Source organism: Nomia melanderi, chromosome 6, assembly GCF_051020985.1.
Source record: "Nomia melanderi isolate GNS246 chromosome 6, iyNomMela1, whole genome shotgun sequence".
Taxonomy (NCBI): Eukaryota; Metazoa; Arthropoda; class Insecta; order Hymenoptera; family Halictidae; genus Nomia; species Nomia melanderi.
Window position 1 is genome coordinate 337,382 of NC_135004.1, and position 17,623 is coordinate 355,004.

At 33.0% G+C, this 17,623-nt stretch overlaps 1 protein-coding gene across 2 annotated transcripts; it reads left to right on the plus strand.

Moving 5' to 3' along the window:
- The first annotated feature begins 97 nt into the window (after positions 1–97).
- Positions 98–17,540, plus strand: LOC116432331 (uncharacterized). 2 transcript variants are annotated; one of them, XM_031989003.2, is made up of 11 exons: positions 98–1,006; positions 1,107–1,272; positions 1,925–2,051; positions 7,003–7,146; positions 7,239–7,366; positions 9,189–9,380; positions 9,882–10,102; positions 11,567–11,713; positions 12,495–12,681; positions 13,922–14,246; positions 17,042–17,540. In XM_031989003.2, the coding sequence occupies exons 2-11, from the start codon at positions 1,123–1,125 to the stop codon at positions 17,398–17,400; spliced, it is 1,980 nt and encodes a 659-aa protein (XP_031844863.1). In that variant the 5' UTR covers positions 98–1,006; positions 1,107–1,122; the 3' UTR covers positions 17,401–17,540. The 2 variants fall into 2 exon arrangements, with proteins under 2 accessions (XP_031844863.1, XP_031844862.1); XM_031989002.2 differs by having other exon boundaries at positions 111–1,272; positions 17,042–17,539.
- Positions 17,541–17,623: the final 83 nt, after the last annotated feature.

Below are 17,623 nucleotides of genomic sequence, written 5' to 3' on the forward strand. Positions count from 1 at the left end.
CACTGATTCCATACACTTCATTAATATGAACACACCAAACGCATATAATCGCAAACGGAACAGAGGAACTCTCGCGTAGTTATCAATGTTTCAATGTTACAAAATTTGTGTGTACTGCATATTCTACACAGAAAACATGCTATGCAATACAGACTAAACTAATCTGTTTCCTTACTAATAAGTGTCAAATCAGTTACAATTAAAGTGTTCGAATAAAGAAAAGATCGGAATCAGTATATGACCGTTACATATTCTCATTTTCTATTGCGCGAAATGTTACATTTCACAGTTGTAAGTTATTTGTTGTGTACAGTTTTTAAACAATGATTTCTTTTATACATTCATCACTTGACTATATATAGTCAAGATTTTGCATTAATGTGGTTCGTTGAATAATACAACGTGTGTAATATACAATCATGAGACGATGAAGGAATGTTGCCAAACTCCGTTAATCCGAGATACCACTGAGTGCCAGTCCGTTCATATCCAAGGTGTATATAATACACATCGAAACCTAGTGGTTACGCCAGTGTATCTCTTCGCGCGGTAAACGCCAACGGTGCGGCTGACTACAAACATTTTCGGAGTTTTCGGACGTTCTTACCTGTTTCCCGTTTCACTCATTTCGAGGAAACCCGTGAACTATTGTCCTAGTGCAACGGATCGCGTCGTAATTACTCCAGCTATTTCCAGCGAAAGTTGACGGCTTTCTAAAATGAAAGTTTATATGTAAATATTATTATCGTCGTCTTGCTATGTTTTCGTATAAGACTTCGGCAAGTGAAGTAATTACTTCGAGTGTGTAACTTATGCGACGAAAATAATAGCGATCAGATAGTGTGTTTGTTAAGCGAGGATGCGACAGATAGTTGTTGTGGTTCTAAATAGCACTAAGAAACTTAAAAATGTTCATGCTACGTTGAAAGTCTTTTTGTTTACATAAGATGGGAAGAGCAACGGTTGTTGATTAGAACCGAGATAATTATAATATCATATTTTTTATGTGAGTCATAGTGTTTCTTTCTCACAGTTCGATATCTTGAAGGATTAATCGCGTTAAGTGGTGTTCCGGTACAAAGTCACACGACGATCTAAAATTTCAGTCAATGAGATTCGATCATGTCAGTCAAGCAAAACGAAATAAAAATTAATGAGAATGAGGTACAAGCAAAGGAGAAAAAGGAAAGTGAACAAAGTTCGAGCGAAAATTTTGACCCGCCTGATGGCGGTTGGGGTTGGATCATTGTATTAGCCGCTGGATTTTCAAATGTAAGTTTAAAGAACTTTTAACGAGATTATCTACCATTTTATAGATGTATAATACTTTATATACAGATGACATTTTCATAGCTTACGTTTAATATTTTCTTTAAAATATTTCTTTATTTAGACGCTTGAACCAGATCGATTTTGGTATGACACAAATTTCTTGGCACTTTAATAATATATTTATTCATTTAGAAAATTTCCTATTTAAAATGATTTAACAAACACTTTTTAACGTAAAATCAAGCTAATTACACAATTAAAAATATTTTTTTCTCTTTCAGTTGAATGAAATTTATTTTATATGGACACTTTGAGAACATAGAATATCTAAAAATTTGTATAGTATTTTTATACTATTTATAGGTGTCTATCAAAAGTTTTGGAATTTAAACATTGGAACATTTGATGCGTTTTTGATTTTCAATTTTTTTTTAACAAAGCACAAAATAATTACTTTAAACAGTAATACAAAATTTAGTCCTTTAGAATGACATTCAATTCGAATTCTTTCAAAATTAGTACATAGAAAAAAGATAGAAATAGACAGTTCTATTTGGAAACAAATATTTTAGTATTTTTAAATACTTCGTTTAAAATAGTTGCATTATTATCGTTGTAACAAACGTGTTTCAATGTTTACACCTTTTTTCAGTTTTGTATATTATCAATGTTACAATCCTTTGGATTAGTATTCAGAGATAAACTCGCGGAGTTGGGTATCAGTACGTCTCAAACGACAACGATAATAAATATAAATTACGCTGTAACTTCTTGCATAGGTAAGTCGTTCTTCCATTTGTCCGTTATATGCAGCTTTACTTCTTTTTTCACTTGCGCTATGTACATTTATGACAGTGTCTATTATCGCCAGATGTAACTGTGTGATACGAACTGATAAAACGTCGCGTCGAACGCTTCAAAAAGGGAGCACAGCCTTATCTCAATCTGCTGCCAATAATTTTGTTTTATCACGGACTTATTCATTAACCATTATTTCACTGGCATTAATGGTAACTGCGTTACATCAGAAAATGGCTGTACATATTTACATGTGCAACAATTACCATTATTTGGTCAATGTAGATTGTAAATCCTCGAATGTAGGGAAAATCGGACAACAAGGGAAATGTTATAAACAATTTAATGGTAAATGGCATTTTCTCTTGGTCATAAACAATTACAATAATATGAAATTTGATAAATAATATTATAAAAAATATCACGGTATTAAAATAAAAAAGATGACAATAAATTACATAAAATTATTGTTTCTCTATTGATTATATATATTAAAATATAAATTTTTATTTTGTCTGATGATTTATACAGCACCATAATTTATAGTTTATAGAACTAATTTAATCCACTATTTTATATCACAGTTTGAATATAGAATCTCGAAGTATCCTGTGAAAGGAAGTTCCCTGCTATTACCACTAGAGTTATCATACCTGTCAAAATAGGTTTAGATCTTATTTCATAATTGCTGGAACCATCAACATGTTTATTTTCGAAATTATTTTGAACATTAATGCTTCCATTTATTTCTCAGCAATATACATAAAATGAGAAAAATATAATATCGAATTATTTAATTGAATTGCGTTATTATTATTGCACGTTTGTCTTGGTGAATACCGCCGCGTTAGGTAGCATTATTTAAAATATAGAAATTCCTTCAAATAATCAAATATCATTATTTAGAAGATTTTTAAATAATCAAGGGTGGTGTTGGTTGGTGTTGATATTTTAACTTGCTTTGAAGCATTATCGTACCATAGAAAATAACTAGAATGACGAATTAAACTGTCATTTCTCATTAAAAGGTTAACAGTCCTAGGACCAACTATTTTATAGAAATCAGTGTGGAGAATATGTACAGATGTTGAGGTTATTAGTGTCATCGGACAAGATCAAGATCTTAAGGCTCCCATACACGCTGAAACATGCGGCAATGCAGGCATCGTTAGCGATGGGTTTGAGCCTTTTTCATTTTTTGTTTGAGCGCAACATGTATCATGAAACTTTAGAAGACTCAAACCCATCAGTTGTAGCGATGCCTGCATCGCCGCAGGTTTCAACGTGTATGGGGGCCTTTACAGCGATGAGTTTGAGTCTTTCAAAGTTTCATGATACATGCTGCATTCAAATAAAAAGTGAAAAAGACTCAACCCCATCGATTTAACGATGCCGAATTACCTACCGCATGTTTCAACATGTATGGAGGCTTTTATGGTTTATTTTATAAGTAGTCTCGGGGTCAGGGCTCTCTCTTCTAGTTCTGAACGACCTCGAGGTCAGGGTGGGAAATGAGATGAGATGTCTCGGCCTCAGCCTAGACAGATACTGGTGCTTGGTCGGCTGTTTGATTCTCCGATGAAAAAACACACTGATGACCTTTTGCGATATCGAGGCACACTTGATATCCGATTGCATTGTACTCATTATGTATTGTTACTAATTTATAAAATCTAAATATATGAAATAAATACATGCAGAGGATACCATTTATCCCGAACGAGTTCCCAAATTTGTAGGGATCAGTCTTTGGGCAACGGGGACATTGACTTTCTATTAACACTTTCGCTGATTATAATATTAAATGTATTATGACTGATATCTACACGCTTGCTCTTGATTCTCTCCCCAAACGCGCACTCAACCGCTCGTTCGCTGATCGCACACAGAAGTCCGTCCTCAAAGTCTCGCACAAAAGTCTCTCGCCCACACATTCCCACTTGCTTTTAATACTGTTCCTACCACGACCGGTCAAATGACCGTTTTTAAAATTTCGATTAGAATTTCTTGTATGCAACGTAATTGATTCGCCTTTAAACTTCACGACTTTTCCTCAAATATACGTATAATACATTTCTCAATATTTACTTCTTTTTTTATTGTTTGTTTTCTGAGAAAAATTTGTAGTCTGTCTTACCTACCACGACCGGTCATTTGACCGGTAGAACGATTTATATCTTTTTGTAATAGTATACTCTCAAAGACTCAATTCGGAAACTATAAAGTCGTTACAAACGAAAGGTAATTCAGTTGTGATATGATTTTAGCCGAAAAGTGCCTTCCAGGGACTGCTTTACGGCACTTGCAAGTGTTTACAGTTCTCGCTCGCCTATCGGCCTCGGTAAAATCGGTAAAATCTAAATGTCGGAGATGTCCTTTACAGGTATTTTCCAATATGCTAAATTTAGTCGGGATAAATGCATGGGTTCTATATAAAGAAACCACGGGAGAAGGAATTTCGAGACAAGAATTTTTATTTCGACTGGCAGAAGAACTTGCCATCGAATATCAAAAAGTGCTATAGCTAGGCAAAGAAGATCAACCAACACCCGTTATAAATACAAGTACAGGTTCACGTGAATGGAAAACATGCCAGATAAGATATTGCAAAGACAATAAGACTAACAAAATCTGTCTAAAATGTAAACAGTACGTATGTGGAAAATGTACAATCGAGAAGCCTATTTGTAAAAAATGCGGTGAAAACGAAGGAAATGTACATTATGTTCCGTCGCGAAACAAGGGCCGGTTCAAACACCGAGGACCGCGGCACGTCGCTACACGGGTCTAGTTTATGACACGGGCGAAAACACGATAGAGCGTCCGGGACAGTTAATCCGGGGCCCGGCATCGCAAACAAAACGTACTACCGAACACACTCGAATCATCGTTCCGGATTCGAACACTCGCTCGAAACACTCGTTCACAAAAATCTCGCTACCGAAACGTTTAAGGGTAAAGTCGCCCATTCAAATCATTCGTTCCGAACACAAACGTATCGCCAAAACGCAACCACTGCTCCACCGACGGATCCAGGTGCATTAATTTGGCGGGCATCACACGTGCGGTCAACGGAAAATCGCGAAAACATTCGAGTCGCGACCAAGCGTCGACCCAACGAAACGTAAGACATTATATACTTCTGAATAAAAGAAACTATATTTTTATACTGTCAAATTGGCTAGTATCTTTATTCTATATTAAAAAATATAAGTTGTACTAAAGACCGGTCGTGGTAGGAATAGTGCTAAAGCACACCCCATACATTTTTTCTTTCTTCCACCTGTACCCTCCTCGCTCGCACCTTTCGTTCATAGCTAAAATTCACGCGGTCACGTACACGCTTTTCTTACAATCCGATCCAGTCGCTCCGTTCGAAGCACACTTTGTCGCATTCTTTCAGTCACTCAAGATTTTCTAAACGCAGTCACTCTACTTCCCAAACATCTCGGTGCTGTCCAGACGCGAAATGGTACCGGCCGCACGCACGCACGCTTTCTTTCGCGCTTCTCCAGGCACTCGAGTTTTCCGAAACATATCGGTCGCCCGCACGCACGCATAACGAACCACTCATCCCACATATATGAAATATCCAAAGTGTGCTGCTTCTTATAACATTTGTAGCATTATATTTTAAACGCTACGAATAACTCCGCTCTTATGACGCTGGTACGAGTGTAAAATCGCGAAGTGTCCCGCGCGAGGACTGCAACTAGAATGCTGCCGTTTTTTGGAAAATCGACCGATTTCTCTCGGCAGGCCGATTCCGTTATTCCTTCCGCGGCTCCGGGAAAAACCTATGCGTTGTCTCCAAAACACCAGGGCTAGTTGCCGTCTCCCGCGTAGACTTTTTATGGCACCCTTTTCGGTGGTGCGGACAGTGGACTGAAGCGTCCTTCGAGAGAGATGATGCAGGGGCATAAGAATTTAGAAATGTCCCATTCAATGAGAACAACCATTTTCTATCCTAATTCTATTTTTGAAATTATATTTTCAAAAATTTGAATTTGCATCAAAGTTTGTTATCTAGTCATAACAGTCCCTGTTAGAAAAGATGTTGCAAGTTTCTAGCTAGTGCATCTATATCTTAGGTCTAGTTGAGTATTTCAGAGTAAAACTATGGCGAATTGCTGTCGAAAGCATTTATTGTAAGTGGACACTGCCCTGATAGTGACGATGAGCTTGACAAACTGACAATGTTCTCGGATAGTCGCTTTCAACGCGGTATTTAGATACAAAAGTTGCTGTCAAGAGTAACTCGCGATAGTTTTACTTTCAAATGGACGTGTGTCTTTAGTAAAGCAAACGGTTAAGTCGTTTGTTAGGTAATATTGAGGGAATACAGGTAGTACGAGATGCGACGAACATTGTTAGGTACAATAGAATGAACTGATGTAAATCGAATAATATTTTGTTAGACAAAAAAGAAATAAAGCTAACTCAACGTTAATTACAAAAAATGAAAAAGAATTTAAAATTCGATCATAAGTTAGATCGAGGTATATTATATCATATTCTGTTTTATAGTAAAGGAAAAAACTACTTAAGCATTATTAGTAAAAATGAAAATAACTTTTAAAGTTTCTTTTTAAATAAGAAACAAAGAATGGAAAATATAATTTGTGATATAACAAATGTGGATTCTTATTTCGATTCATCCTGTGATCCGATTTGCTTCAATGTACCCTATAGGATAGTATCGTTCCTATAAAAACTATGCAAACATTTCTTGCAAAAAATAATTCTCTAGTATATTATAAATGAAATGATATAATATATTGTTACACCAGTTTTCCCTTGACTTATTTTGAAACACATTATTTTATTATCTTTTATTCAAAACAATAAATAAATAAATAAATAAATAAATAAACAAATAAAATACATAAAATAATATAAATGCTATTTTAACCAGATGTTTTAATGTTCCAGGATTAATAAATGGCCCACTGTTTAGGAAGTTTAGTTTCAGACAGGTAGCCTTCGTGGGTGCTCTTATCTGCGCTACGTCGGTTACAATATTGTCAACTATGAAAACTTTCGCCGGGCTCATAGTTTTCTTTTCCGTTTTATATGGTAATGTTACGATTATTCTACTTCGTATAAATGTTTTCCTTCATTTTTATGAAATTCTAATAGAACATATATTGTATGTCTTTAAATTTCAGGTATCGGAGTCGGTATAACATTGTCATCGAATGCATTAGCTTTAAACACTTACTTTAAACAGAAAAGGAGAGTAGCAACGGGTTTCAGTTGGACCTGTACGGGACTGGGTCCTATTATACTACCGCAGGTTATTGTACATCAAATAAGAATAATTAATAAGTCGAAATATTGGCATTCAACGATACATACCGAATAAATATAAATGAATGTTTAAAAAATATAAGACAAAAACATAGATACAGTGAACAATGAATAATTGCAACACCCATCGCAACCCGAATGTTGCAATTATGAAGAGTGTTGTACGTTGAACAAATGGGTCCGGATCAACGGAGATCGTAAATCTGTATTTCAATTATTATCGATACTGTTATTGAGTCGAATTACAGATATTGAGTTGTGTTTAGTATTGCAAGTATTGAGCAAGTATTGAGTTGGTTGAGGATGCGAGAGTTTGCTTGTGTAAGACTGTTTGAGACTGTATGAGACTGCTCGTTAGACTCGTGACTGCTTGTAAGCGATATTTAAGACTGCACTCCGCGACAAAATGATAGGACACTACCGGATTTTCCGTGTTTCTGAAATTCAGTGATATTTGCAAATATTTGGTATATATAAGGAATAATTTATAACTATTGTATATATCTTTCGAGTTTCTTCAAACTTTACCTATATCATCTAGAGAGTCATACCTTCTTACAATGTTTATAATATTTCAGTAGGAGTTGTATAATATACTTATTATAGTTAATAAAGTATTTCATGGTAAGTGTTCAAATACTTTCGTGAGTCACTGTATATCGCGGTGCCAAACAATCTAATTCCCTACAAGAATTAAAAATTGCTATAGAGGAAGGGTGGAATTCAATTTCTAAAAAAATTTCCAAAAAAAGTTATACAAAAGCCTACCGAAAAGACTATTAGCAGTCATAGAAAGAAAAGGGAAATGTACACATTATTAAAATTCGTATAAAATTCTTGTTTTTACATTAAATTATTATTTTTCTTCAAGATGTCCTATCATTTTGTCGCGCCCGTTTTAAACATAAACGAATATAATGTTTGAAAGATAATGCAAATAGTAGCCGATTTTTTGTATGTTACAAAGAAAGGGTTTTGTTCTTCGGGCTACTAGAGATGCAGGAAATTTCCAGTTCAGGCTGCACTCCGTCACACTGAAAATTGGAAATCTCAATGTTTGATTTATCTCAATGAGCTGCAAAGCATTGAGAGTATTGAGATGCTTTCTAGAAGTCGCGCCGCGAAACAAAAAGGTAGAGTCGATTCAACCCCAAGAAACTAAGATTTTAGCATAAAGCACATAGAAAAGAACAACGCGAATGAAGGAAAAAGAAAGATTGAGAGTCGAAAATCAAACTTAATTTAAAAATCAAACTTTTTAATTTTTGATTTTTGATGAATGTAACTGTCACCGTCATGTTTCCTATGTTTTTCTGATTGAAATGACATCAAAGACGATAGAATTGCGATCATAATTACTTACTCAAAAGAGAAGAGGGTCTAGGGGATTCAGCAACACGCTCTACCTTAACTCGCGGCTCGGCCAGTAATGCTGAAACTAATTCCGCCATTACTATCGGGCTGAGCGCCACGAGTGGACGTCTCCTCTTACTCCCCTTCACTTTTAAGTCACAGGCCGGTTTGGCTCACGTCAGTAACGCACTGTACTTTCATAATAAGTGATTGAAGTTTCGGAGATAGAAAATGACTGCGAATAGGGAAGAACAAGACGTTAAAATCGTCGAATTCGACAATAATTTAGATCATGTTGCATCATTCAGTTACGGCCGGTCGTCGGGCGTCATGGTGTGTCGAAAGGAATCTGAGAAGGGTTGTGATGGGAATGACGACGTTGCAATTATCCAAAGTTCACTGTATAAGAGAATACAAATCCAAAGGAAATATTTAAAGATCTTCTTAATTTTTAGATAATTACATTATTGATGCCTAAATATGACGTCGAAGGCACTACCCTTATTATTGGTGGTCTTACATTTAACGCAGTCGCATGTACTCTTTTGCTGCAACCGGTGTCCCGACATATTAAAAAGAAACGAAATACAAATCAGTTAAGTAATAATGGTGACTTGGAGTGTAAAGACTCGTCAACATACGTAAAGGTATAATTTTGCTATAAACAATAAGAGATAGAGAATGGAGCAGTTATTTTAATCACCTAAAACGTCTGTTGGAAATACCACAGCGTTTTAATAATCATCTTGTTTATAGGTGGTGGCTTTCTGATAAATTTCAAAGTAAATTTTTTTATAAAATAATATTATTTGTTATTGTTAAGTTATTTTATTATTATGCTAGTAAATGCTACTAAAATTGTGTTTACCAATGTTATCAAAATTTTCTATTGCCAAAGTCGTTTTGACAACCACTTTTCTATAATACTATCCAAGAAAATATCATTTCTTCTAAAAATTATTTCTGGAAAGAAATTGTAAATATAAAATTTTGATATGTTCTGCTGCATTCTCTTTCATTTTTATCTATATTTACTATTTATATATTATACTATATTTACGAAATATTGTATACTATTTTTAATATACAAAGGAAAAACACTGTATATTATAAAACTTATTTGTCTATAGTAACTGTAACTTTTCCAGGTGAATACAGAGCCACCAGATCAAAATAAACAAAATACCTATGAAGCTAAAGCTTTAGCAAACGTTTCTGAAAGTAGGCGATACAGTTATGGTGCCTTAAGCCTGGCGACGGAGAAATTCGGAAGTCAGTATTTGTATTATGACGATGAAGAAGATGGTGCTTCCGGTATAGACGTAATGGGTCCTGATATACTCATGATGTCACGAGCTAATGATGGATGGTAGATATGAATTACTAAGAAAGGAAGGTATCGAACCCGGAAATTCTACAAATTATGAAACTTTGTTTGTAAGTGGACTAAGTTAAGCCTAATACATTGTAATTTTTTTTATGCTGAATTTCACTTTGAAGGGGTGAAACCACCCCTTGAAAAAAGTGCAAATTTTTCCTCCCCGAGGATTATCTTGAGAACAGTAAGAGATATCGAAACAAAGTTGAAACAAAACAAGTAATGTTCTTTCACGTTTATAAAATGGTAAAATGAAAATTTTCAGAATTTTGAAAATAACATAACTTTTTGAAAAATCTTATTTTACAATTTTATAAACGTGAAACAAAGATTTGCATTATTTTCAGGAGGCGGTTTCACCTTCTTAAAGTAAAATTCGACACGAAAAAAGTTGCAATGTATTAGTCTTAACTTACTCTACTTATACACGAAGATTCATAATTTTTTGAATTTCCGGGTTCGATATCTTTTCTTGTAAGATATTGTTAACAGGTTTACTGCTACTCACTTCGATTGGAATATTTCGGTACCTTTCGCTAGCGCCGAATAACCCCCAATAGTTTCTGTGATCAATGCCGCTCATTGCGATCGGAGCATGTTTCTTTAATACTAAAAAACAATAATTAATCATTCTTAAAATTAAATGTTTCGAATAAAAAATATTCCAAAAACAATATTGGCATCCCAGTTAACCACTAAAAATATCACTGGCGTCAACCTGTGGAACGGTTTTTTTGTAATTTTTTTTACCTGTGATAGATCCATATATGTACCTCGATGAGAACCATAAAAGCTTAACCGTTTGAGTTCCACGCGCCAATTTTGCGCTCTTCAGATTTCAGGTCGAAAAAACCCAGCGCATTTAAACGATACGAACAGACAGCGTACTCACAATCTGGCGAAACGCGCTCAACTTTTCAGAGAAATAAAATAAAATAAAAATAAATAAAATTATGAATCGTATGCGCCTAAAGATTGTGGATAAGTTATTTTTGCTGTAAATGATACTTCAACTAAATATTGTCCTATTATTTATTCAGGAAGAATTATATATGCATTCTTTATATAATATTCTTTTCTCGACATGAAATAAAAGGAGCGCAATCGCGCCGCTTGGATCTTTTCGCATCCCATTCAGAAAGCGCTATTGCGCTGATCGGCTTTTTTCGACCGTGTTTTTTTTAAAATCGCTGGTAAACAAACGGTTAAGGAGCAAAACTATATTTAGATATAAAACTCATTATATCGTTACGAAGCGAAAAACTAGATTTAAGTTGTTACTTTGTCAAAGTATTATTGTAAGACTGTTTTTAGTAGTGTTCTTTGTACCTGTTTATAAATAGCTGTATGGTTAGGCAAATCAAATTTTTTAAAGAATGCTAGGCATGAATGTAACAAAATGCGATTTCATGTAGTAATATTCTAATAAAAAGTTAAAACGAAAAAACAATATAGGTTTTCTAGAAAAAATACTTCAACTGCATCAATTGCATCAAGAGTATCAAAGAAGGAAGATGTTTCTAGAATTCCCAGTCGGAGGACATCATTAATAAGTAGACAATCCAGTTTTAGTAGAGGGTCGTCGATGAAAAATGTTACTAGGTAAATGTTAAATAAATATTAAATACTATAACGGTAATAATAATTATTAAATATTAGATGTTATTATAGATAAATATTAGTAAACACTAAGAGCATGTATAATGTAACCAATAATTTTATTTATCTGCGAAGGTTCCTATATAAAGAATAATGTTAGGTTTCTAAAGATAATAATAGCTGAGTTAATAACTAAGACAAAGAATAAAATTGTTTATTCATGACGCAATTTTAATTTATTAAATTATTAATTTATTATATTACATTATTAAGAATTGTCATGAAAACCATTTTGTTTCTTATTTCCGAAATTTGTATACACCGCGCTCATTTAATTTGTGAAAAATATTTGAAAATAATTCTATTTGTAACTGATTTCAATTACATTTAGAACTTTCGTCTGAGAGATCTTTATGAAAAAATAAACCATACAGTAGTATTCAAAACGTATTGTCCCGCTTTAATATAGGGTAGGCCGAGGCGAATTGGATCAGTTCAGATTTAACAGCGAAAAACTGATAGTTAAAACATAGAATTAACTTTCTTTTCATAAATTTGTTATTAATACACATTCAGCTTCAATATCAGTATACAAAAATTTAAAAAGGCTTAAAAGTCTTCGTTTTATAAGTAAAAATTTGAAAAATGAGAAATATCCGATTCACCTTAAATTTCGCGGTGTTTTTATAGTTATAAAAACTGAAACGAATGTAGTAACGATTCAGTTCTCTTTGAGATGCCATAAAAGATAAGTTAGTGTATATGTTATTTGTAATTTTCGCAGACAACTTAGTGAAACTGAGACTTATCGAAGAAGAACTTCCGGGTATCAATCATCTGTACCACCGCGCGTTATTATGAATGAATTTAGCGACAAAGCCGATAATCTTAAAGATCTACACAGCAATCGAATAGCGGAAGAAACTACAGTCATACCTGAGGAAGTAGAATCCGATCAATTATTAAATCAAGTAAGTACTATGTTACACTTCAAATTGTCTAGTGAGTAATAATTTTCTTAACATACCTAATCTTGTTCGTATTATCTATCCAAATAAAGGAACATCTAATACTTGAACTCATTATCACGAATTATTATAAGGAAGATTAGAACAAAAATTAATCGTTATAATTAAAAGTAACAAATATTTTAAATAGTCAAGTTAAATAGCTCAGCCTATATATAGAGTGTCCAGATTAAGATAGTGAAATCGGTAGAATTGAAATTGGATCAAGTGCACGCACGTGACAAATTTTCAACCTTATTTTTCTCGAAAACAAAGTTTCATATGAAAAACTTGTATCTTACATTTTCGATTTAGTTTTTCATGTAAAATCTCTTACTCGCTGGTACCACCAGTTATGGGATACCATACGTATTAAGTTAAGAAATGAAGGGATGAAACGAAATGCAAAGAGTATAAGAAAATAAATTACTGTGATTAAATTGTCTTGCATGTTTTATTTATTGTATTCTAATTTAATGTACAGGTGGTACAAAATTCATAGTTTACCAATAACACGGTCTAACAAATTTCAGCTTTTTTCGTGTTTTGTGATAGCTACTAGGTGATTCTTATAGAACTTGTTGCCCTAAATACAAATCTGAAAACCAACTTGCTGGGTCACCCTCAGTTTTCGAAAAACACGAGTTTTTCTAAAAACGACTGAATTTTTTAAAGAAACAAATGTTACGTGAAAATTGAAAACGATAAGCAGTTAGAATTTGTTGTAAAAGATAGAGGAGAGTTGCTCGAATACGTAGCTATAAAAATGTTGAATATTTCGTATCATAATATATATATATATATATTAAAAATTTGATCATCGTTTATACGCATTTAATGATACGAAATATTCAACATTTTTATAGCTACGTATTCGAGCAACTCTCCTCTATCTTTTACAACAAATTCTAACTGCTTATCGTTTTCAATTTTCATGTAACATTAGTTTTTTTTTTTAAATTCAGTCGTTTTTAGAAAAACTCGTGTTTTTCAAATACTGAGGGTGACCCAGCAAGTTGGTTTTCGGATTCCTATTTAGGGAAGAAGTTCTATAAGGATCACCTAGTAGCTATCATAAAACAAAAATAGTGTTGAATAGTGTAATTAATGTATTTACCTATGTTTGGTTCACTGCAGAAACAAAATGGTTGTTGGTTCAATGTAAATATATATGAAATAATTGCTGTGTGCTTTTGGGTTTTAGGAATCAGTTGAAGAGAAACGGAAAACATGGTGGGAAACTGTGATCATATTTTTCGACTTGGATCTCCTTCGTGATCCCATTTACGTGAATTTGATGGTTGGCGTCACTCTTGCCAGTTTCACGGAAATAAATTTCTCGCTGCTGACACCGTTTATTTTAAGCGAATACGGGTTCACGAAAATCCAGGTTGCTACATTCATGTCGATCCTCGCTGGTGTTGACGTTCTTACCCGATTAACGATTCCCTTTATAGCCGATTTCATTGGCTGGAGCAACAGGACTTTCTTCCTCGTTGGCATATGCCAAATGGCACTCGGTCGTATAGGTAAGGAAAACATAAATTTCAGTAAGTACTTTGATCAATAAAAGGCACTTACCTCTCAACCTGTTAACTATAGAATTTAGTTTAAAAAATTTCTCGTTTTGCGCGCAATCAAATGAACAAATGAAGTGTGTACTCGTCAAACCCAGGACGAATGCACCTAGGGTATATTTTAATGAAAAACCAAAGCAAAACAGAGAAGGATTACATGTTTATCTGAAAAAATAAAGAATTCATCGTTGAAAGACTTAGTATCATTTCAAGCTTTAAGATGACTTGTATACTCGTCAAACGCAGTTAACTGGTTTACAAACTTTCCCTTGACCTTACAGTTATGAAGTATAGAATTAAACATAAATAAAACTGATCATGGAATTTGAAAATATAAACGGTTATGAAATATGAATCATTATCATCAATCAAAACTTCATTCTTTAAATTTTTCAAAATTTTATTTAAAGTAAATTTCTTTGTGCTCGGATTGAATACTAGGAAATAATAAAAATTTTTTTGCAAAAATTGCAATAATAAAGATTCCTTCTAAGATGTATTATTAAAATAATGTAATACGTAAATGCAGTTTACATGTTTATTTCATTAAGGTACCTGTAATAATAAAGTAAAATACATTCTACAATGTTTACTTGATTTTTCAATATTTACAATATGAATTTTTCAAAATCAATGTAGATATCTGCATAGATATTTCAGCATGTGTTTTCTGTACTTTTTGTTGAGGAGTTAACTAATTTGGCTAATGAATAGCTTAAGTACATACAAATGTGACTGCATATGCTCATTGTAATGAACTTCTCATTTGACTAGTACCATTACATTTATTGAACCTCTTTCGTATTAATCGCGTTCTCATTTTTTTAACAATAGGTTTACCCACATTTGTTATATCTACAGATTATTGTTTTATTTCTAGAAAAATTGATATTCGGTCGTCTCCATCTTGGAAATTAGATGTTTAAAAATAGACAATTGGGATACATGCATATCCATATAATTGCATCAATCAAAATTGACATAAACATTTACCAAATAATGTTTACAAGCGTCAAAAGTGTTTTTCAATTTGAAAGAAATATAAGAAAATTGTTACTATTAATTGTATTTCCCTTTTTTCAATATCGTTCCAAATGTGTAACTAAGATAGCTGCAATAGAGCTAATTGTAAAAAATAATGGTTGAGAGTAGAAAGTTAATGTTCGATACATTTATCTATACAGAATGATCGAATTTAAATTATTATCATAAATACTTTTTAAAATATTTCTTAAGCGTAATATGCAGGAGAACAATTTATATTCGAATAGTGCGTATATCAGAAATGACTCACACTGAATTGCGTGCTTATATGATTTTGATAATCTTTTCATCTACGAGTAAGATAGCACTACTTATCATTTTCGATGATCTAATCAGCTCTGACATAAATGCCGACAGAAATGAATCACCGTGACTTGAAAATTTCTTAGCTAGGTTGTTTAAAAAAATAAAGGTTGTTTGTAGTAACGTTCATTTTATCTATTGTACGTTTACAATGACTTTCATAGTAAAGTACAAATTGCTTAGAGCGCGTCGATAAAACGGCGTTGAAATACAAATTTGTTCAATTCATCTTCATTGATATTTAAGCACGTTGTTATCTATGATAATCTTGCACTGAGTCATTTTATGGTCAACTTTTTATGCTTACTGTAAATTATCATCTACTGTGCTCTTAATCACACGTATTACTAACGTGTAATATTGGTTTCCATTTCTATTGTTTCTTTTATATACATAGCATTCCAATTGTAATAAATAAAATAATGAAATAGAGAAACAAATTAATACAATTGAAGTATAAACCGGGAGCGGAGGACGTTAGATAATTGTTGGTGTTGAGTATTAATGATAATTAAAAATGTTGAAGTTCAAAATAATATTTTTTAAAATTGAAGGATGAAAAATAATTTTGTTTCCAAATCAGTTAGACTGGGAACTTAAATTTTTCTGCATTGTTCCTTTATTTATTATAAAAAAAATATATAAAATACTCAAAGTGTACTGTTCTTCATCATGTTTGCTGAGAATAACAATTTTCTATTGTGTTTCTATTGTATACCATAGAAAATTGTTATTCTATTTTTCTAATTATATTGTTAAAAATTTGTATTTGTATAAAGATCCGCAGTCTTCGTTGACAAAGTTGTTTGATATAGTAATGTGTTATCTGTGACGAATTGATTTGACCCACTGTTGAGTCGTCTATCGTAAAAACGATAAAATCTAAAAATCTGAGAGTAAAATCGACGTGCAATCGACGATTTTTGTTTAACACAACGCAGCTAATTAAAATTGGAAAGGTGATAATAATACAGTTCTGCGTTATTATCTTTGTACAGCAATGAAATAACAACACTGAATTTTTTAATTGACTAGAAATTGCTTCTTATTCATCATAGTTATGCCCATTTGCAATAAGTTACAATTAAATCCGCAAAATTGAAACATCAGGTCACCCTATAAACAATGTGATCTTTTTTATACTAACTCCAAGTGTAAAAAATTAATATTCTAGTTTTTTTTTTAAATCAACAACGTTTTGATCATCATTGGATATTACATTTTCCTATTTTTCAATTCATTTTTTAATCGAATTTTCGAAAAAGATCTGCGATTTTCTATTAAAAAGTTCATTCAAAACTAAAATTACTTATAAAATCACCTAATATATCGTTACTTGCAATCAAACTTATTTATTTAGCTACCCAATATATCATAAATTAATTTTTTTCTGTTTTCAGTATTAGCTCACGTGCAACATTTTGGAGTTTCATTAGCGATCTCAGTTTTGGTGGGCGTTGGTAAAGGTTTACGTACGATTTTCATGGCCCTCGTGATCCCGAGCCACGTCCCTTTATCAAGGCTACCTGGTGCAACCGGTATACAACTGTTAACCAGTGGCATAGTCGCGTTATTATTGGGTCCTGTTATCGGTTGTATTAGAGACATTACATCGAATTACACGATTATGCTACACTTTCTAAATATCCTAACGTTTTTCACTACAATTACGTGGTGCATCGAGACTTACATCACCAGACGGAAATCCAAGATGGCGACAGCAACGAAAGAGAAACCGGACAAACCGTTGGATGTTTGAAGTTCTATACAGTACGATCTTTGTAATGAAGTGAACAAATAAAGAACAAGTATTTTATATTTATTGAATAATAGGTATTTTTGGTAATTATTTACAACACCGACATTCGAATATGCCCGGGAATAGAGAGTTTTCGTACTCATTCACAAAAAGAGTAACCCTCGTACGATCTTGATTTTGACATATTCGTCAAGGCTATTGTTCTGTACATCCAGGACTTTAA